The sequence below is a fragment of the Akebia trifoliata genome, chromosome 16 (assembly GCF_017979445.1).
Source record: "Akebia trifoliata isolate Shusen 1 chromosome 16, ASM1797944v1, whole genome shotgun sequence".
Taxonomy (NCBI): domain Eukaryota; kingdom Viridiplantae; phylum Streptophyta; class Magnoliopsida; order Ranunculales; family Lardizabalaceae; genus Akebia; species Akebia trifoliata.
Window position 1 is genome coordinate 28,949,658 of NC_141390.1, and position 23,057 is coordinate 28,972,714.

The following is a 23,057-nucleotide window of genomic DNA, read 5'->3' on the forward strand; positions in this document are numbered from 1 at the left end:
ATAATAATATTTGGAAAATCAACTTAATAAGAATGTAGAATCAAAATCTCATACCTCATTTTTGTTTTTAAATTAATCTATGATAATGAAAGAATCACCTTTTGTGATCAAAGACAAACGTAGCGTCGGATCATTGTTTGGATTATTAGAACATAAGATTCCACAATCCTAGCAGAATGAAGGGTTAGGATCATTCAATCATTCTGATATTATTGTCCATTCAATCTATTGGGTGGTTCAGATTAACTCACAATAACCAAACAGAAGCACCATATAATAATCTTTTCCCTTAAAAAATAAAATACCCAAAATACCCCTATTCATTACCTTTCTGTCTAATAAACTAGACTTGTGATCCCACCAAAAACAACTCACGGATGGATGAAACAAATAGAAGCTACCCCAAAAAAATTAAAAATTAAAAACAAATATCAATCTTGTCTCCTAGCCAAACAAACCAAGCTGTATCCTCTCACACCTACCCAATAATGACTCTCCACGTGGCACCTGACCGTACAATAAACCCCTCATCACAGCTTTATAGCTCCTCATCATATGCCCATCAAAACCCACTCATTCCTCGCTCTTTCTCTTTCTCTGTCTCTGGGGAATTCTTAGAAACACATTTAATACAGTAAGAGATACTTTCATCATTAATGGACTCCTTTACCTTCTTCTTTGTACTAATGGCTTTCATGTACTCCTCACCTTCACTTACTCTATCTTCTCCGCTAAATTTAGCAACCTCAACTATTTCAGCGGCGCCAGCATTTCTTCCAAATCCCCCATTATCTTCACCAACCCCAAATTTATCTCCAGATATTACTCCTCTGTTTCCTTCACCAGGAGGTGTGGGTCTTTCTCCAACTGGTTCATCTTCATCTATGCCCACAATTCCTTCAAACCCCAGCCCACCAAATCCAGATGAGATGGTCTCTCCTGAGCCGAATTCGGCAGTTTCTCCATCTGGGTCCATGGAACCTATGTCTTCGGCTCCGCTAAATTTAGTTGGGTCTCTAAATTTAGGTGGGTTTGTTGGTTTGGTGGTGGTTTGGTTGTGGCAGCTTTTGGGAAAGTGAAGTGTGAGTGTTTGGTTTTGGATGGATGGATGAGTGCTTCAATTATTGGGTATTTGATTCCTCTTTCTGTTCATCTTTGTTGGTTTTTTTCTTGGGAGGTTTAAGTTTTTAGTGTAAGATAAATCTAATGTTATTAGTGGTATTTGGTAAGTGAGGTGTAAGGCATTGGTATTATTATAAGTAATTCTTTGTTTATTTTTGGTTGGGAATGCTAAATGCTTGTATATGTGGGGAGGTGTTCTTTTTATTTATTATTTATAGGTAAGATGCTTATATTTCCACTCCAACTTTCTCTTATAAACCCCAAATAATTAATTAAATATTGTTTGGAGAGGGAGGTGCAAATAATCATTCTATTTTATTTTAATGGTAGTACACCTTTCCATTTGTTCTCCTAAAAAGTTTCTGATTTCTGTATCTGCTCGGGTAATAAAGGCTCTTCAAATTTTTTTGAGAGAGAAAGAGGGACCGTGTTGTTGAATTGCTATCATGAGAATAGATTGCTATAATGCAGTTGTTCCTTTTCTTTCTTCTTCTTCTTCTTCTTTTTTTTTTTTTTTTTTTTTTTTTTTTTTTAAGTTCTTGACTTGATTTTTTTTATTATATATAATTTTTTAATAATGAGGGTTTCCAGACTTGCGTCTGATTAGGTGGACGGGATGAACCAAGGTCAGGAATCAAGGCACATGGAACCATCCCCTGGTCACCTGCATATCACACAAACCAAGTAAGTGACGAAACACCCTCACAGGTAGTCCCAAGGAAATATTGCTTGTACTAGGCATGAAACAAATAACTTACTGACTCTCACGGCTTATTGGCTTCGAAATTGCCATTGAGCCACCTCCTCAGGTTAGTTCTTGACTTGATTAAAGTCATTGAATTGAAGTGCTCTTAGTAAAAGTTGGTGTGGTAATAGAAGCACTTTTTTTATTTTAGAATTTTTTTTATTCTGTTGTTTTTTTTATTCTGTTGTTATTGATTTTTCTATATTCTTATTTGGGTGTTTATATATAAAACAACCACAAACAGCAAACACCCCCCCCCCCCCCTCACAACGAAAATAAAAAAAAACAAAAAAACTTATCCAAAGGATTCAGTACCATAAATTTCTCTCATATTCAACCTGAAGATTTTATTTCCTTAAACAAGATAAGATTTTGGGGGAACTAGAGGACTATAAATTTTTGTGTTAGACGATTTTCCTCATGAGGTAGAGGATGAGGTTGAATAGATTAAAAATATTTTATTTAAGGGTTCAAGAACTTGAAGATTGCATCTCATCAAATGAAAAATCAATTGGATTTGGCTACAGCTTGAAGATAAGGGCATTTAAGTCATTTTCTATTAATCTTTCCATGTACACCGAGGTGAATTAACGTTAATCATCAGACAAAAGTACAAGTCAGGCTATTTGCACCCATCATTTGTGTTTACTGCACCTATCTAAAGCACATTTGGGGGTGGGAATGGGATGTATAGAAGAAAGTGGGTGCAGTGAGTATAAAGGTGGATGCAAAAAAGAACAGCCCCAAAATGTGTAACATTCACCATAGGTCAAAAATAAAAAATCCCAACCTTGAGAACCCGAGAAATATCCAAACAAAAATTAAGACATTATAACCTAACGGAGGGGATAATATTATCATGAGCGGGTACGGTGGAAATTTCTGATATAAAAGACTAACGATGAACATGAGCTAAAGTGAAACAAAAAGAAGTTGTAGGGTGGCAGAGACATTAAACCTACTACTACATCCACAAATTTTCTTTCTTCTCTTCATTCACCTTTGTTCTCAATGATCTTCTCGATCATATCCGCTGCATCTTGAACAGTTTCTATAGTCTGGGCACTGTCTTCGTCCACGCAGATCCCAAATTCCTCTTCAAGCCCCATCACTATCTCAACCTACAAAGCAAGGCCATACATGTCATACAAATACAAACAACAAGTACACTCAATAAGCAACTCTAAGTGAGGACACAGTGATATAATGACATTCCAAGGCTAGAAAAATCCACAAATAGCCAGACAAAACAGTGAGGACACAGTGACACGGGAAAGAAAATGCTGAGGTTGTCAAAGTACCGTATCAAGGGAATCCGCTCCAAGTGCAGCGAATTTGGATTCACCAGTGACGGTAGAATTTGGTGGTAATGCCAACTGTTTCTTCACTATCTCACAGACCTTCTCCACTGTACCCAGTTTGGCCTGCACAAAGCCAATAGTTATATTTGTTATCAAAATTAGGGAGGCTTTTACACATGGTTTCAAAACTTGTACAAGACCGAGATGTATTGCCCGAATTATCTCGGTATCAAGCATGGATGAGATGGACAGACAAGTCAATTTATCAGATGAGATTTAAAACCCCACGTTCTTTTTTTTTTCATTTTTGAACGAGATGTCTCAAACGTATAGGAAAACTTGTCCGAGATGACTCGGTGTCAGGCATGGATGAGACGAGACGCTAAACTGAGTTTTAAAACCGTGCTTTTACAACTATGATCTTCGGTGACAAGTTCCCATTCTATCCTCCAAGAATTCTGAGGATTTGTACAATAGTGAAGCCCATTACAGTCCATGATTTATTCACATTTACATTTATTAGTACGTATTCTGCATCATAATCGGCGAAACTGCACTATTTGATACAAATTTGTATATTTATTGAACTAAAGAAGCAAAAGGGCATTAAACCAGAAGGCGAGTATCCGCACCTCAAAATTTAAAAACTTGGAAAGTTATTTTGGGTAATTATCAGTCAGGTAATGCAGCTAAACGACAAGGAGAAAAATTTGTAAAAAAGAAAATGTGGTTAGATAAACATACAGCACAGGAAACCCGAAATCGAGATGGCCCTTGATGCGACCTAAGTGAAAGAAAGTTTTTCCTCTGTGTGGAAAGAGAAACCGATTTGAGACTAGAAATCTTGGTTGTTGCCTGCAAGACATGTCCATTACATTAATCATTACATGAAGCTAAAATTAGAAACTCAGATGATTCGTTAAGCTAGCATAGTTTAGTACCATAACGAAGTTGAGACTGCAAACAACTTTAGTATGAATATGAATTGTTATTGACACCTTTCCTTCGTTAAATATATCTTCTCAGGTGGGGTTAAAGGGAAATTCAAGATTCTCCCAAGATCTCACCCATCTTAGCAACATTATAGTAGAGCTCAATAACAAAATGGGACAGATGTCGCTTTCCTCTGTCAAATAACAAGTTTGTTTCGTTATATTATTGGTCTAATTATGGATATTGGGCTGTTAAGTGCACAAGTTATTTTTTATTTTTTATGGGTAAGTTGGACTTGAACCCCACGGCCTCAAAGTTGTTTTGCAATGTGGCAAACAAACTGAGGTATGGGTCTAAGCCCGCCCATGTATTTTCACTATAGAAATCACCGTTATATTCAAAGATCATCATCATAACAATCATCAAAACCTTATACGATAACCATTGGTATTGTATATCCTCAGGTTTTGAAGTTTTTCAAGTTTATGGTTCATTAGTCCTCAGATCTGATGCTGCTCAAGAACAACTTGCTTTTTTTTTTACCTATCGTTAATAATAATTAACAAAATAAAATAAAATAAACTAACTTAGGTTGCTTCTTAAGGCTTTCCAAATGCCGGCAGGAATGGGATTATCAATAAAGTCCGTAAAAAAAAGCTTGATCTGCTCACATTAGGGCATTCCCCAACAAGATGAAATTGAATGATTTGACACTAAATAATTTCTTTAAGTTCAGTTCAAAATTCAACTACAATAGTATCAATATATCAAATGAAGGTAAATTTTCTTATAGTGACTATTTCTATCAATTCATGTTGATACAACATTTTATTAGTACTGATTATCGATTATCATACTTTACGTGGTCTTGAAACGTGCATCAATCAACTTTCAGAACAGATCAAATAACATTTTGCTTCTACAAGATTAAAACTAGATAAAAAAAACCTTAACAAAAAATATGCCACTAAACATACAAAAAAGCAAATCAATAACAAATTTCACAGATCAAATCAATCAGATTCGGAGCTTAAATCAATAAAAAAAATAGCTACACATTCCACAAATCATTCAACAAGATCAATATTAAATCAAAAGAGAACGATGATCACCATAACAAACTTCTCAGACCAAATCAATCCTTTTCGGAGATTAAATCAAGAAGAAAGGGCTACACATAGTCACATACCACGAAATCATTCAACAAGATCCATATAAATCAAAAGAAAACGATGATCACCATAAGATCAACATTAAACAATTCGAGAAATAATTCGAATCACTCAACAAGAACTCCAGATCTACAATAGAATAATAAAAAACAACAAATGATCGAAATTATAAAACCTAAATCATTATCGAAGAATAACAGAACAAGATGATTATACCTGATTCACACACGAACGAGACGGAACAAAAATTGAAGATCCTGCGATGGTCGCCATCGATCGATCCGACAGAGAGATCTTAAAATAATTAGAGATAAAAACGAGAAGAGAGATTCGAGATTACTCGAAACCCTAGAAAAAGGTATTAGAGAGGAGAGATCTGAGAGACAATGAGAGAGGCGGAGAACACGAAGAACGTGACAGCGAATGAGAGTTATAAAAATATACTCTTTTTGCGATCGTACATTTATATGGGCTTGTCGTGTTCGCTTCGTTTATATCGAAACGTTGGTTTCGGCGGGAGAAGGAAACGTTTCCGTTCCGAACCAAATGGGTTTCGATTTTTTTTTTTTAATGGTTTTTGGCCCACTTTTAGTGGACCCATAACCCATCCATTGAGGAGATTTCTATTGATTGTTATTTATTTTACATATTTTTTTAAGTGCTTGAAATCCTAATCTTTTTCATGTCCTTTCTAATGAAAATATTAGCATCAAGTGGTCTTGAATCATCAGACCCAAAATCCAACCCAATTTGATAACTTCAAAATTGGATCAAAGATTTGGGTTACAATAAAACTTTCAATTCGGTAAAGATCCAATTTGATAATCTATTTGATCGATTCAAGATAAATCGTATCCCAATCTGAATGGGCAATGGCCCAATAAAATGTGAATCTAAATCATATTATGCACTTTGTTTTTAGGGCAACGTTCAATAGCTAAAGTTATGGACAAAATTTTCTTATATGACTAAGAAATTATAATATTAGTTAATTTTTTATGAGGGATTTTTATGATGAGGAGATCATCATCACAAAAAATTAGTCAATTTTAAAACTTCTAATCTCATGAAAAGTGATTTACAAATTAACGATAAAAATTGACGATCCGTAATTCTTCAATTTATAAATTGAGGTTAGAAATTTCAGAATGAACTCATTTCTTATTTAAAAAAATAAAAAATAATCATTATTTAAATATATAGAAATTTATTTATATTTTATACATCAAATCAGATTTCATCCCATCCAAATCACAAACAACATTACATCTGATATTGAGGTCAATAAAAAAAATAAAAAATCGATCCAATCCTTATTGGATTAGTCCCAAATCCACCTTGATCTAATTTAAACTTAATCCATTGGCACTACTACCAAACATCATGGTGATTTCTATTACTACAATTTGAATTTTTTATTTTATTTTTTAACTTTTCTTTTTCTTTCCTTTTCTAGAGGGTTGAAGCCTAATCTTTTTCTTTACTTTACTTTTTCTTACCTTTTTGGAGAAGGGTCCAATCCTAAGCCAAACAGAATGTGCCACTTTACATCACTGAGTTGTGCACAGTGTCGAAGTCAGTTTGGCACTGCACGTTGGGGTGCACATGGTTCCGTATGATTCGGGTTGGGGCCAAAATTAGAATAGAGTCAAACATGACCGGTTCTACGAATCTAGAACTGAAATTAAACCAATCACATTATAAAATTGAACCAATCCAAATCGACCTTGATTCAGTTCAGTTCGGTTAGATTCTCAATTCTCCTTACTTGCATTGGGACTTCGATCTTCATCCTTAAATCCTCTAAATTAATGTGCGATGTGAGTCATTTTATTCTTTAATTTGATGAAGTGTTAGTTAATATTATAAAAGAGAGATTGAGAAAGAGAACCAGAGTGAGGAATCACTTAAACAAAGCTCTTTAAGGTCAATTGCTTATTAAATAATAATAAAATTGGGAGTATGGAAGAACATTGAAATTGTTATCAATCTTTATAATATGATCATGAGTGATGCAAAATGCATGTTATTTTTGGTTGATGTCCTTTTCTCTCTCCTACCTATAATGAAAAAAAAAAAAAACAAACTTCCTGATTTGATAATCTTGTGACATTCAAAAACATGATCCGATGCAATGGAATTATAGAAGACAAAATTATATGAAATTAAAAAAAATTAAATTAAATAGTTATTTTTCAGTCCAATTTTATTTTTAAATTTGGGAGCACGGTGATCTATTATTTTCAATACCTTGGATCCAGCTCAAAAAATAATATTTTTTTCGTTGAATATGAATATTTTCATGAAATTTAAAAGGATGCCTTATTTGATTGTTAATGTGATAATCAATATGGGCCCAATGACCTTTTTTAAGATTTGAAATCTAAAAAAATAAATAAGTGGGCAATATGCAAGAGAGAGAAGCTCTCTATTGTTGATGTCATTGTGCCACATGTCAAACGTCTTTTGGGCTATGAGCCAACATGTCATAGGGTGTCTGGGGTGTTGGCCACAAACGACATCAATTTAGCATTTTCTCTATAATTATAGTAAAAATCAGATATAATATAATATAATTATATATAGTTTCAATTCTCGATTTGGTTTGATTATATATACCCTTGAACTAAGAATCGAAGCAAATCAATCAGTTTTTTATAAAGAACTCATAACCGAACCAAAGCATTTTAAAATCGAACCAACCCAATCCAAAATACTTGGTTCGGTTCGATTCTCGGTTTGAACCGAACCAATGTGCATCGTACCCCTATTAGCACAGGTCTAAAAGGAGAGACGTGTTCTTTTTTTTTTCTAGTAAATTACATTTGACCTTTGTGGTTTGGCATAATTCTATTATGACTCCCTAACACGATTATTAAATAGACTAGGTTTGGGTTAAGGGTTTCATTCCGCTTAACCCATTTTGACACGTTTAGTTATTCTATCATTAACGTATAGTTTAAAATATATCAACACTTATTTTAGAATTTTTTAAATTACCTATTTTTTGGCTATAATTTCCTAGAACTTTTTTATAATACATTTTTTAAAATTCTATAAAATAAAGAGGGGGTATTAAGATATTTTTCTAATAATTAAGTTAAGTTTTTAGTTTGAAAATTAAAAAACACTTTCTTTACTAAGTGATTTATTTATTTATATTTACATTTTTTTTAATCTACTTTTTTCACTAAAATCTAGAGGTGTGTAGTGTTTGATTTCTAATATGGTGATCCATGTGGGCAAAACAACTCTTAGTCAGATTTATGATCTTACTAAGTAAGGCTAGTATGTCTCATGTGATAATGAAATACACTTTGCTTAGCCAATAATAATAATGAAAAATACATTTTTTTGACCACTCACCTTATGTCATCTAAAAACATGATCAAATGCCACATAGTTGTAAAGGACAAAATTTTATTAACTTTGAATTTTATTTTTTCAAAAAAAAAATATTTTTTATCATTGAATTTAGTTAATGGTTGTGTGACTTTAGTTTTAGTAATGGTATTTTATTTTTAGTGGTGGGAATGAAACTTATTTTTTCTAATAAAGATTAGAATTTTCTTAAATAGGTTATATATGGGTTGAGTCACATATACCTATTTATAAATGGGTTGGGTTTGGGTTTAAATTTTGACATGATTATTAAATAGGTCAGGTTTGGGTTTGGTAACTTTTAATAATACCCTTACTGAACACGACACAAACTACACCACCCGGTCCGACCCATTGTTCGCCACCCCTACCTAGAATACCTGCCTAATTTGCAAACCAAAATCTGGAATCTAACACATAAGATCTCGTTTTAAGAAAATCTTCAAAAGACAATACCCAAGTTTTAAAATCTTCAAAAGATACCCAAGTTTTTGAATCATAGTTTTAAGACTCGGAGATTCAATTGCAATGTACATTGAGAATGGAATGCAACTACAGACGCTCTCGCGAAGACTCTCACTGCCAAATATTCGAGTTGTAAACCAAAGGGATATCTCTTACTGTATATTCTCCATAATCTAAAAAAAAATTTGCTTGCTTAGCCCAAAAAAATTTAAAGAAAGAATTATATAGGAATTTTTAGTGTCTCCAATGTTGCATCTCAGCTAGTTAATCAGGTGAGAGCCAAATGATACCAGTTGGCTTTTACTATTATGATCTTTACAACAATGTTAAAGTTATAGAGTTTGGGACTCACATTTCATTTTGAAAATTCTCAACAAGTTTATTTGAACTTGTATCAGGGTTTCAAATCTGAAATCATTACAAATATTTATTGATTCTTTGATAAATATCTATATTTAATTTAATTTATTTATTTCATTCTTCTGCTTGTATACGTTTTTCAACTCATATTTTTTGGTTCCTCTTATTTTACATAAGCACATTTTACCATCTATGTAAGATAGATAATGCTGAAGTGACTGTTCACGACACTGTATTTGACACTATACTCTATACTGGCGTGGAGGCATAGTTCTACTGTTTCCTCGAGATACGTGCACAACTCTTCTCTATGAGGATTTTGTTTTGTTTTTTGTTTTTTAAAGAAATGCTTTCAGAAAAGACGTATGTATAGAAAATTATCTATTGATTTTAAATCTCATTTTGGGTAACATTTATGTAATTTTAATAAAATATAAAAAAGAATTTATATTGTTAAATTGAACATGTTTTAATCGAGATCGACTCAACTCAATAGATATCTGAGTTGAGTTAATCCGAATTATCAAGCATTCAATTTGTGAAACATTATTGATTAATAGTTCTTCATTGTGGTAGGCAAACATATCTTCTTCTTCTTCTTCTTCTTCTTCTTCTTTAGAAACATTATTGATTAATAGTTCTTCTCGTCTTTCAGAATCATAATCTTCGAAGAAAACCACATCTTGTCTTTCAGTAGGATTAAAGCCTTGTTCTTCATTGGGGTAGACAATTGCACCTTCTTCTTTTTCTCTTTCACAAGCATTAATGCTTGGTTCTTCATTGTGGAAGAAGATCTTGTTTATATCTTGCCCGTGATAATCGTAATTAATCTTGTCTTTCAAAAGCATCAAACCTTGATTCTTCGTTATAGTAGACGACAACACCTTCTTCTACTTCTTCTTCTTCTTCTTCTACTTGATCAGAACCATTAATGGTTTGTTCTTCATTGTTGTTAGCATTTAATGCAAGTCTGTACTCATGAATGATCTAGTTTGTCTTCACTTCTTTTTTTTCTATTAAATTTATTATTATTTTTGTCCAACTTAAAGAAGTTTAGGGTTTTCATGAGACCAACAACATTTCCATGTGCATCAAGAATGTTCTTATCTCCGCACGAAGTTTTTCATCGACCACCTCAATCACTTAGTTCTCTATTGGCTCGAGATCCTCCATTTTTACATTTCTTTTCTCTTAAAGCAAAGTAGTATCGTTTTACAATACCTCTTTTGTTAGACTAAAACCTATGATCTGAAGTATAAATCAAGCAAGAGCACAAGAATCTCACATGACACAAAATATACGTGGTTCGATCAAAGAATTGACTTACGTCCACGGGCGAAAATGGTGATTTCACTACAACCCTCCACATACAAGAATAGAAGACATAACCAACATTCTTTAATAATTGGAAGGTTCCATGGTGTGGTCAGGTAAACATTAAACTCCATGATCACAACTCCATGTGATGGTGGAAGGTTTCCCATTGATTTCTGAAGTAGATAATAAATCACTAACTCTTGATTGCTTGTAATGAATAGATATCCTCCTTCTCTCTCTTTTTTCTCACTCTCGCTTTCTCTCTCTTTTTTTTTAAGATTTAGACGAGTTTATGACTTTATATATAATAGGCCGGGACTACATTCAAAACCTAAAACTGACCCTATAAGTAAGCAAGTTTCGCTTGACCCAATAACTAAATGGCCTTAATAACTAAATCCAAACCTGATCTATAATGGACTTGGCTGGATCTTGCATACCCGGCCCATTGACAACCCCTACTCCTCTGTGATCCTAATATTAAACCATTGTAAAGTTCATTCAATTTGTGAACTCGATGTCTAATGAGTCAATTCGTGCCGCTTACTAAATAAATGCTATGTTATAAAAATTTGAATTTGAATCTTATAGTTATTTATTTTTGTATTTTTTTTCAAAAAAAATATATAAACGTAGACAATTGAATCAAGCTATTCTAACAAAAGGTGGCATGCACAATGTCTCTAAAAAGGCTTATGTGTAATTTAAAATATTAATTAAAAAATGATTTTGAAGATTATATATATAGGATAGCGTTCAATGGCTAACTTTTTGGCAAAACATTTTTCAAAACATGAGTTAGAAGTTTTGGAATGGGCTGATTTTTGGTGAGGATGATCTCTACGGTGAGGAGATCATCCTCATCAAAAATCAGCCCATTCCAAACCTTTTAACCCATGTTTACAAGTTGAAAAATCGTGGACCGTCCATTTTTTGTAAACTATTTTTGATGGGGTTAGAAGTTTTGGAATGGTCTGATTTTTGGTGAGGACATCCTCACCAAAAATCAGACCAGTCCAAAACTTCTAACTCATGTTTTGAAAAATGTTTTGCCAAAAAGTTAGCCATTGAACGGGACCCATATATATATATATATTTGTAATTTTGAAAATTAACCAACTTAACTTAAAAGATGCGGGATTGCAATTTTATTTGTTTTTACCAAAATGACCATAATTATATTAAATTTAAATATAAAAATGTGAGCATTTATGGTCATTCAAATTTCTAATCTGCCTTCTCTCATTATAATAGTAGTAAAGTAGCTTTTAGCATGAGTCGTGATAAATCGACTCAAAGCAGATTTTGATATGTGCATATTCAACGTCAGGTGAGTAGGTTTGAGTATCTTTTTTTTGAGTCCGTTTAGTATTATTCTTTCATCAAATAGAAGATATAAATTCTACGTACTACTAATCAAACTGTTATCTCAAAAATCTTGGCAGGTCAATTGAACCATTTTTGTCCCTCCATTCAATTCTATCTATAATCTCTTCTTATTTTAATTAAAATGTTATAATGGAAGCAGAAAATCACTCTTGGAAAAGTAAGTTTATAAATCTATGGTTCTGTGCATACTACCACAAAATTCTGTCAGAAGTACTCCAGACAATATTTCTGGGAGTACTTATGTTCTAAGTACTTCTGACTCCTGTATCCACATGGGCCTATAGTTACTTTTCATGGACATACGAGGACTGTGTGCACCTCCACACCAACAATGCGAGAATCAATGTCAATTTTAATGTTACACGAGCAGCCTCAAAACAAAAATATGTGAGTGAAACAATGAGTTCAATGAATGCCTAGTTGGGCATTTTAATTATTGCTTTAAAATTTATTTTTTTAACAAAAAATAACATAATTAAGATGGTAAAATAGTAATAAATAAATAAATAAATAAGAGCAATTGTCAAAATGTTAGGGAGTCAAAATGAAATTATGCCAAATTATAGGTCTGTTTTTATGAGTTTTGTAATTCGGTGCGGACAAGGTTTGAACCCAGGTCTCTAGTCTCGCCCAAAGACTTTATCAACTAAACCAGCTGACCATGCAAACATGATGACCCTCAAAACAAATGAGCAAAGAAAATGTTTCTGGTTCATTGTGTAAATCAAATTAATAGTTATTCGACCATTATCCCAAACTCGACCAAAAATAAAAATTTCTTCTGAAATGGCATAAAGCTTTGAATCATGGTTAGTACATCCACGAAGGCCGGTGTACATGAACTAACCGTGGATATATACATATTTGCAACCAAAACTAAAGATTTCAACGCAATGTGAATGAGAACTGCAGATGTATTATGCTGAAGTAGTTTGAGTATTTGTTCAAGGTCATGATTTCAATCATAATCTGTGGAAACGCTTCCCATGCCTCTTGAGTCTTCAGCTAAACATTGAGAAATACTTCAAATTTGGGCCGTGGTCTCGTGACTGATGAAAGAACCACAATCCCGACGAAAAATAATAATAATAATATAATGATAAAAATAAATTACAAGCAACTCAAATAGTGTGGACTGCACAACCATTCACACTAAAACGCACGTTAAAACCAAAACCCTATACCAGTTCTTCTTCAAGATCTGTAGACTAACTTGTGTAAGTTGGCTTTCCTATCACTGAGATTGATGGATACTCTGTTCTGTTGGTGAGCCTGGAACAAAGGGAACAAAACCACGTCCACCGAAAACGGGGCGCATAAAGGCATTATCGAACTTACGCCAGTAATGATGGACCGTGTGAGATGGAGTGGCAAGAAGCATACGTAGGCTGGTCGGACGAGGAATGTGGTGGCCAACCATGTCGGCTTCGGAGTCCTGCTCATTCCCAAGAAGTGGGACGATGAAGGATTTTGGACTTGATGGCTCTGAGGATGTCATGCTACTGAAGTGTTTTGGTGGTGGCAGTAAGAGCCTCACAAGAGGCTTTGTCATTATGCCAAATACCTGAGTAGCAAATAACCCAAAAATAAAACATATTATTATCAACTCCAATAATCTATAAAGCGAAAAAAATTATATGACCCCTAGGGGTTGTGCGGGAAGGAAAAAAAATAACCCTGATATCAAATATTATATTTGGCCATCATTTGCTGGACATACACACCAAAGATCAACCTTATTTGCGATTTCTAGCTGTTGGATTTAAGTATCAGACTTCTATAGTCGTGTCAATGAAACCTAGAGTGACAAGTGGCATGTAGAGAAGTCTTGGAGTTAGGTAACAACCAAACTCCTGGAGCACGAGATTCCCAATGCTATCATATACTTGATGATAAATATACATCATATATCTAAACAAAATATATGAAATAATTTATATATATATTCTCACATATCAGGGTATCAGGACAAAGTCGATCCAACACTGGTCTGTTATGATGTTAAATTGGATCTTTATCCGCTGAAATCCAAACCCTCAATCAGACCCTAAGTTATCGAATTGAAAGGGATCGGATTTCTGGTATGATCCAATCCATTTATAGCCTTACTGATGATTCAACATATGGACTAAAAGACGTAGAGAGGCCCTCATTAGAGTATGAATGCCCAAAATAACATTATATGGGTCAAGAAAAACTTCCAAAAACCACTACTTCACGAGGCACAATCATATGTAAGCAAGAGACATCTTACCACTGTGCTGAAAAGAACAACAGTGATGGTGCTGGTTATCATGATGGCGTTGCCCTGTAGATGAGTATGGCCTGACCTTGTAAACTGCATAAATATTGAAAGCAAAGTCCAGATTACACGATTACAACCCCAGTTTAAAGGAATATGCAACTTGAAGGTCTTATAACAGTTAGGAAGACCCAAAAAGAAAATGGATTAAGGTAGTGAAAGAGGGTGAAAGTGAACACACTTTCAATAACAAAAGACGTGGAATTTGGACATAAGGAAATGTAGGAACAGAATATTTTCAGCCAACCCCAAATCTTTGGGATAAGGCTCTGCTGACAATGATGACGGTCCACGTTTCGGGCACAATACAAAACTGTAGAACTGGATATGTAGTTCATATGTACTAAGTGAAACTTGAAATGATTTTCAACAAATAAGATTGAAGACATGTTAGTCCCTTGAAAACAATGTTTTAAAATAAGTTACTGGGTTGGGTTGGCAGGGGCCATTACTCCAATCTTCAAAATAAAGGAAATACAACGGCATTAGTTCATTACACAAAGGTGGGCCCCACCAAAAATTATATTGTTCCTTGGAAAAACTTGTTTCAAAATGAAATTTAAATTTGAAGTATTACAGTAAAATTTGAAAATTATGAACTTAAAATAACAGTAAATAATGCCCATTTTTTTAGATTGAAACCTGTTTGTTCCATTTTTCCAAAAAAGGAAAAGCTTATAATAACACCGTTATGTAACATCGTGACTACTGTTACTTGCAAAAGAAAATGAAAAAAAAAAGACCATTATGAACAGTGAAATGACCCATAAAAGAAACAGCGTCAACTTAGTTGTTTTACCGATTTGGAACGTTATTTAAAAACATGACTGAAAATAATATTGCTCAATTTTTTACCTGATTATAAGCAAGTGCAACAGATACAGCACCTCGCATAAGACCAGCCCACCATATGGTTATCTGCAAGATCATACTTGTTAGTATCATTCACTGTATCAGTAGATTGAGGAACTCAAAATCACAATAGACAAAGCCCATACTTGCTGATTGAAGCTGATTTTATCACTCGTAGACTTCTTAGTTAAGTTAGATAAAAATGATAAAGGGAAAACAAAAGCCGCTCTTCCAACCAGAACCAGGCCTAGCATTATCGAACTCACTCCAACTGATTTCCCAGGACTGCAAAAAGAGGAATTCAGGGCATTTAGCTACTCCAGGTACAAAAATAATAACTCAGGGCATTTACCTACATATATGACAGGATCATAGGGTTAACACTTTGATACCCTTAACATTCAAAATATCTAAGAAGATTCGTTTCAGGGCAGATACACATTTTTCTGGCAATGGAATATAAGTTTAGCACGAGTCATGCAGCTTCAAATGGGATATATAGACCATACCTACTTTTTACAAATCTCCACTTCTCAATGTCCAATGCGTCCATACCAACATAAAGGAAGATGAATATCTCAGCAATGAATGACAATGTGGCAAACACATGCCTGAATTTATTAGAAAACAGCAGTAAAATAAGTAGCTTGACACAGGTTCTGGAAACAGAAAATAAGTTAAATAAAACTGGGATTTTACATACTTGGTAGTGACTCTTGAACTCTCGGTTACATTATGCCAGGTGTAGTGCGACATGACAATCCCACAAAAGAACACTGTGAGAATAGCACTTAAATTGAATAACTGCAATACAAATCGAAGTTACGGATATTAGGGGTAAAGTACTGAAGGGCCGGGAGGTTGCCATAAATGGAGAAAAAAATCCTTACTTCAGACAGCATATAGGAGAGGTAAGCCATAAGTATCATAATTGCAACCTCACGATCAGTAGAGTGCCTGGAATTTGTGAGAACTTCAGCTATTAAATTTTTCCCGAGAAATGAATTAAACATGCCTCACATTTTACTTCCATCAATTCAATTACATGGGATAATACAAAACTGATATTCATGAGCTTGAAAACTAATATTTAGACAAATAGAAAATCTATGGTTCCGTTGGTTAGACAACAAGGATGCCGTGACAATGGCACAGTAGCAAATGTTGGATCCTACTGCCCTGCACGTGCACCACAAGTGCTACTATGAGGTAGGGAGATAGTCCACAGGATTAAGTATTTCAAATTTTCTCACATAAAAATCCAGGTCTTTTATTTTACATAAACCAGATAGACAAGAAAAAAATGATCGCACACGTGGCATTATGAAACAAGGTGGATAAAGAACAGTAGTTGATTAGGTATTCATAAAAAGAAAATTTTCCAATAAAGAAAGCATTACAACACATATCTATATAATAAAACACAATGGTGGACCCCACTCTCTTTATAACCCTCATAAAACTGTAGCTCAAACCTCGAGGTTGAGCTACAATTTTGTGGAGTATAAAGATTGAGACAAAAGAGTAGAGTCCACACAATCCCAGTTTATTACCTTTCCTCTTCTCCCCACTTCAACTTTATTGTTTTTCCTCTTCTCCCCCTTCCAATAATACCCCTCTAACTTTACCATCCTTCCTCTTTTACCCCTTCAACCCCAAAGAGGATGGCACAGGCAAGCTCTATTGACCATTAAGAAGAAACTTTTTCTTCAACAAATTCTAGGAAATTATAAGATAAATTTCATTTACAAACCTGCCAAAATACAACTTTTTGATAATATACGCACTGAGTAGACCAACCTGCAAGAAAAAGAGAACATGGTCATGGAATAATAAACACACATACATTCATCACACATGCACAAAGACGGATAGATATAGTAAGAGACTCACAAACACTCCCAGCACTGTGCTTATGATAAATAAATAGAAGAAGTTGCCAACAAACTGCAAAGCTATGCTGGAGTCAATGTGAGTGAGATCAAAATTCTGGATCGCATTAAAGAGCACCACTGATGTGGCATCGTTAACAACACCTTCCCCGAATACCAAGCTGTAAAGTAGAGGTGTCTCATCTTGATTAAGCACCTGTATCAGAAACACACAATTAACTTCTTTTTGGGAAAAGCAACACACAATTAACTTTAGAAGCACCGTGATGTTATTCTTATTAGTAGAAACAGAGATGCAACTTTGAAAAACTTTCTGTACCTGTAAGGTGCAAACAGAATCTGTCGCAGAAAAGATAGCTCCAATTGCTGGATGTAACGAAGTGGAATACAAATAAGAGAAAACATAGAAAAAATATGCAACAGATCACAGCTTAATATATTTAAAAGATAGAAAGTGATATAGAAAGAGCACCAAGATAATCTCCTATCGTCAAGGGAACTATGTCCAATTTCTTGAATATTAGTGTAACACCTGTGTTCAGAACCAGAGAAAATCATGAGTTAGAAATCATACATAATTTAATTGAGTATTAAGTCAACCCAAATATCGAAGCTCGGACCCACAAGAGGTCCATGAAATTCATTTGTCAGTCATTTGAGATTAGAATGAAGCTAATTTGAGAACCCCGTTGCCCAAATACATACATCAAATCCTTGATTCTGCCCCAAAACATCTATGAAACCCAACTCAATTCTACGCATCATACAGAAGCTTCAGCAGAAAAGTTTGACCAGGCCATCAGACTTTGCTTCGATTAGAATATCCATGTTCAATTTTTTTGGGTATTCTAAAGTAGCAACTATATTACCTAAATAAACAAATGTGCATAAAGTTGAAGAATCTACCTAAGGAAATGATGCCAAAGGATATCAATGAACCAACAGCACCAAAAAGAATGATTGTGCTGAAGTTGCGAAAAAATTGCTTCTTTTTCACCTGAAACCTAGAGCCCAATAAAGAAGAAGAGATCGATAAGCTCATAACTAAGAAAAATAAAAAATATAACAAACAAAACAAAACATAAAAAAGTCAAGAACAATCTGAAAATCTAAACATTAATCCCCATAACTACTAAAAGAAAACATCACCTGAAGCAAAGAACAGCTATGAAACACACTAATATAATCGTGATAAAAAAAAATCGAAGCTTAACCACGCCACAAGGTAGAGAAAGGCGATTGTGAATTATCACGCATGAAGTCCAAGAAAAATTAGTATGATACCAAAGAACATGGATTGGTATTTTTTTCACCGGGTTTGACTAATTTAAGTCAAGAACAATCTAATATAAGTCTCACCAGATTTGACTTTTTCACTTATGTAGTGACCTTCATTTGGCAGCAATATGAATGGCTGCTTGGTCACAATACATCTCCATAGGTATCCAGGTACAGAACCATGAACTATCTAAGCCAGGTTAACTCACAAGCGGTGAGAGCCATGGCTCGATATCCATCTTAGGCATTGGACCTACCCACAACTGGTTGTTTCAGCGAGGTTATCCCCAACAAGTGATCATATGCAAATCTTTTGTTCATTGATGAGAAGATTGGGGTTAGGCAAGAGCCCAACCATAATAAATTAGTCACTAAATTATTGACAAGTGTATTTATGAGTTGTATGGACACTTGTAAACAAGAAAAGAAACTAAGGCCCTCTGAATCCCTCTTGCGGTCATTTTTATTTTTATTGTCCACATCTTAACTTCTTGTTAATTAATGCAGTTTTTGTCATCGTATCATATAGCTCTAAATGAAGTTGACCGCTAACAAGATTCATATTGAAGATCAAAATATTTGAGATAAGGTGTAGAAGATGACGCAGTTTTCTTTCCTGGTACGATCACAAGTTTTTTTTTTTTTCCTTATCTGCAAGATTGCAACAAAAGAACAAAAAGTAATAACTTGAACCTAGTCAATATCTTTAGGTTAGTTTCACTTTTAGCAAATCCAAATTCTATTCATTCTACAAAAAAAAATCGAGAGAGTCGTCTATAACATGGGAAATGCCGGAAAAAAATGAAAATAATTGCAAGAAATGACGGAGGCACTCATGATGAAGTTCTATATTGATGAAGCATTGATCAAATTTGGTTTCAATTTCTAAACTACTTCTCATATTCTATGTTCAATAATCCTTATTTACAATATCCCTACATCCATATTCAATTCATATGAAACTTAACCATTCGATTTTTCTTTCCTTCTTGAAATTTCACTATATTTAAAATTATAAAAATTGAATCACTATACATGCACAAATATACAAAGAAATAATAACATTGAAATTGAAACTATTACAAAAATTGAATCTAACTAAAAAAACAGAAACAATCGGAAGATCCAACATACCCAGCATTGAAGATAATTGGTGGAAGAAGATATATAAAGAAAAGATCTTCACTGAAGACTAAAATGTGAGAACTTTTTCCTTTAGTAGTTAGTAGAATTACAATTCCAGTACACAAACCCTGCCATCAAACATATAAAATCAGACACAATTCAACATATAATAACAACAATACTTACAAACAATATGAAATAAATACTCAAAACTCACAATAGCTATGGCTGTAATCGACTCATTCATCCATCGATTCTCCTCCAACAAATGACCGATCACAATACACGCACAAATTAGAGCAACACAAAGATTAATCGAAACCACTTTCATGTGATCGGAGTTCGATACTATCCCCAACTTATTCAAAAGTACAGAACCAAATTCAAAATCCATTGCAACACCTCGATCAAAAAACCAAACAACAACTTAGAATTACACACAGAGATTCTGTATCTCAAGTTTCCTTTTTTACAGCAAAATTTACGTCTCGGAACTGTCCATTACAGACACTTCTTCAAACTCTGCATCAAAACATTCAAAAAATAAAAGTAATATTTCAGATCAAACAAGTGCAAAATCAGAGCTCCTCATTTCAAAATTCAAATCCAACACTTCCAAGTTCCAAAAGTTCGAAATCATGAAAAAAGACACCATGAATATCACTTGACTTTCAAAATGATTAAACACACAAATAACCATTAATCAATGGAGTTGCAGATTTAAAAGTTCAAGAAACCTCATAAACACTCACCTTCTTGTTTTCAACTTCGAACCAGAAGAATAACAGATTCTGATTCTAGTTTTGAAATTAAAATCCTCTAATACAGTCTCTTTTGTAGGAAAAATCGAAATCTGGATCGTAATTGTGTGAGAGAGAGATCGAGAAGATTCTCGAATGCACTAATGAGACAGCTCAGCAGAAACACAGAGAGAGAGAGAGAGTTAAACGGAAGCTAAGAAGTATGGTACTTATATACAGAAGAGTCGAAGAGATGCGTAGAAAAGTAGAAACTGTGACTTGCGCCTGTGAAACTGTGATTGCGAGGGTAAATTTGTTCAATTTTTCGAATCCAATCTGCAATTTCTAGTATTTAGCATTAACCCTTACTTTTGTGGAAATTACAATTCTTACTTACCTATTATTTGCCACGATAACCCTTTTTAGATTTTTTTAGATATTAAGCCCTCTATGTTGTCTTAAATATTTGAAATACCCCTGGTGCTTTAAACCTGAAACCTGAAACCTGATGGAATGAAAGATCAATGAAAATGACGTAAAGCAAATAATACCTAATTTTTTTTTGAGAGATTCTATTGTGACATTCACTTTTACTTGCAACACTCCATTCTTTTGAAATTAAACAATTATTTACACATCGATATAGAATGATGAGTTATTGTTTGCTCACAGACCAACGCCATTTTGCCATATGGCGTTGATGACGTAATTAATACTAAAAAACTTTCTCTCTCCTATCCCCACATTCACTGTCGTCCAGACATCTTTATTTTTAGATTTCAAATCTTAAAATGTCTTGTGGGATTCACATGGATTATCATATTGACAGTCCAACACCAACCTTCTAGATTTCATGAAAAACCTTATGATAAAAAGAATAAATAAAATATTAAATAATTAAATTTTTTGAAGCTTGACTAATGGTGTTGAAAATAGACGGTTATCGAGCACCTAAATTTAAAATTAAAATATAACGATGAAAAATAATAAAAATTAAAATTTCTTTTTAAATTCATAGAATTTCATTCTCTACAACACTTTTGTATTGGATCACATTTTTGAATGCGACAAGATGATCTTATCAGGAAATTTTAATTTTTTACCATGGGTAAGAGAGAGAAAAAATTATCTTATTATTGCTTATGTCATCAGTGCCACATGTTAAAACGATGTTAATCGAGCAAACAGTCACTCATAGAATGATGTGTCATAAATAAAGGATTTTGTTAATAAGGGCACACGTTAAAAGTGCAATAAATACTCTTTGGTAATTGGAATCGAAAGGTATTCTGATAAATAAAAAAATATTTGTAAGGGTATTTTCAATACAAAATCCAATTTTCAAAGTGTATTTATTTCACTTTAACGTTTGCCCTTAGGGCACACATTAACAAGGCCCATAAATAAATGATGATGTGTTAATAGAAAATTTTTTTTTTTTTTTGTTTTTTTTTTTTTTTTTGTTTTTTAGTGCAACCTCTACTTCTTTAGTAAAATTTGTTCACCCACATTTTCAACCTTAAGAGCCTATTTTATTCAACCAAATAAACAATGTGGAATTTTTGGTGAAGTAATAGTAAAAATGGATTTTTAAAAAATCGAAGATTTTATTTCTGAGGTTAAGTAGATCAAATATGAACTCTTTGGGGCCACCCTCCAACGTCTAATCAACTCTCGACTCAACCAATTGCATCTAGGACTTTCCGAGGGGCTATTGTGTATGACCATGGGATTAGTCTCACCTGAAAGGAGGGGATACTCAAATTGATATTAAACAAGTTAAAAATATTTACTCTCGAGGTTGAAGATTAAAGGGCAATTAGGTCATTTTTTTGTTAGTATTCCCAAGAAGACCCCATGTCATTAGTTTGAAATATAGATATCTCAAATTTTTACAGGAATACAAGAGAATTCAAATAGTAAATATATGACTAAGCAATGGGAAATTTTGTTATCTTTGCCTTCCATTATAGTGATAAATTAAAATATAAATCTAACTTTATATTTGATAATGAATCTATGTTACATAGAGTCCACACTAACGTCATGAACTAATAGAACACGTGTCATTTTATTGGCTACTTTCTTATTTGGATTGATCTACACAAATGTGAAATTCTATAAAGAAAATGTACCTATTGTATATTTTATCTTTGTTAGTGAGAATATGCTCACGTCACATACGAGCTACATTATTCTCCTTTACTGTGCTAACGTGGGCCAATAACATGGCCCTTCTTTCACTTCTCGTTTTGTCTGGACTTTGGGATCTGATCGTCAATCGTGCAAGTGAAACAGCGAGTATCTTTGCCAAAATTACTTGTCGGGCCACATTTTGACGAAAAAGGCCATATGTACTCTGTTTATTTAAAAAAATGTACTTTATTTATCTTTATCTTTAATATTGTAAGGCCCAGTACAAGTGTTTGGACAATAAAATTTGGTAAAAAGTTAAGAAAACTGCAATCCAACCATGGTAGAATCATATTAAAAATCCTTTAATAAATATTTTACATTACAAATAAGCCCTTTTGACATTTTCAGTAATTCGAAAAACTACAAAAATTCAACTTGTGAAAAATCCAGGATTTATTCGATTACGAATTATAAAAATCCGATAAAAACTTTGGCCTAAAATTCAATAAATGAAAAATATGTGGCATATGCTTCATATGTGTATTAT

At 33.5% G+C, this 23,057-nt stretch overlaps 3 protein-coding genes across 4 annotated transcripts; all 3 read right to left on the minus strand.

The window, feature by feature from the left end:
- Positions 1-325: 325 nt before the first annotated feature.
- LOC147383324 (uncharacterized) lies at positions 326-1,503 on the minus strand. Its single transcript, XM_086428232.1, has one exon. The coding sequence runs from the start codon at positions 974-976 to the stop codon at positions 563-565; it is 414 nt and encodes a 137-aa protein (XP_086284358.1). The 5' UTR covers positions 977-1,503; the 3' UTR covers positions 326-562.
- Positions 1,504-2,634: 1,131 nt separating this feature from the next.
- Positions 2,635-5,721, minus strand: LOC147383325 (acyl carrier protein 4, chloroplastic-like). Its single transcript, XM_086428231.1, has 4 exons — positions 5,490-5,721; positions 3,913-4,023; positions 3,169-3,291; positions 2,635-2,988 (listed from the first exon to the last, which is right to left on the minus strand). The coding sequence occupies exons 1-4, from the start codon at positions 5,544-5,546 to the stop codon at positions 2,860-2,862; spliced, it is 420 nt and encodes a 139-aa protein (XP_086284357.1). The 5' UTR covers positions 5,547-5,721; the 3' UTR covers positions 2,635-2,859.
- A 7,222-nt stretch (positions 5,722-12,943) lies between these two features.
- LOC147383326 (sodium/hydrogen exchanger 1-like) lies at positions 12,944-20,614 on the minus strand. 2 transcript variants are annotated; one of them, XM_086427874.1, is made up of 15 exons: positions 20,387-20,614; positions 19,852-20,036; positions 19,644-19,762; positions 18,138-18,235; positions 17,704-17,763; positions 17,551-17,597; positions 17,233-17,427; positions 17,093-17,139; positions 16,230-16,296; positions 16,043-16,143; positions 15,849-15,950; positions 15,486-15,624; positions 15,343-15,405; positions 14,440-14,523; positions 12,944-13,749 (listed from the first exon to the last, which is right to left on the minus strand). In XM_086427874.1, exons 2-15 carry the CDS (start codon positions 20,026-20,028, stop codon positions 13,420-13,422), a joined length of 1,629 nt encoding a protein of 542 aa, XP_086284000.1. In that variant the 5' UTR covers positions 20,029-20,036; positions 20,387-20,614; the 3' UTR covers positions 12,944-13,419. The 2 variants fall into 2 exon arrangements, with proteins under 2 accessions (XP_086284000.1, XP_086283999.1); XM_086427873.1 differs by having other exon boundaries at positions 19,852-20,156; positions 20,387-20,613.
- Between the last annotated feature and the right edge of the window lie 2,443 nt (positions 20,615-23,057).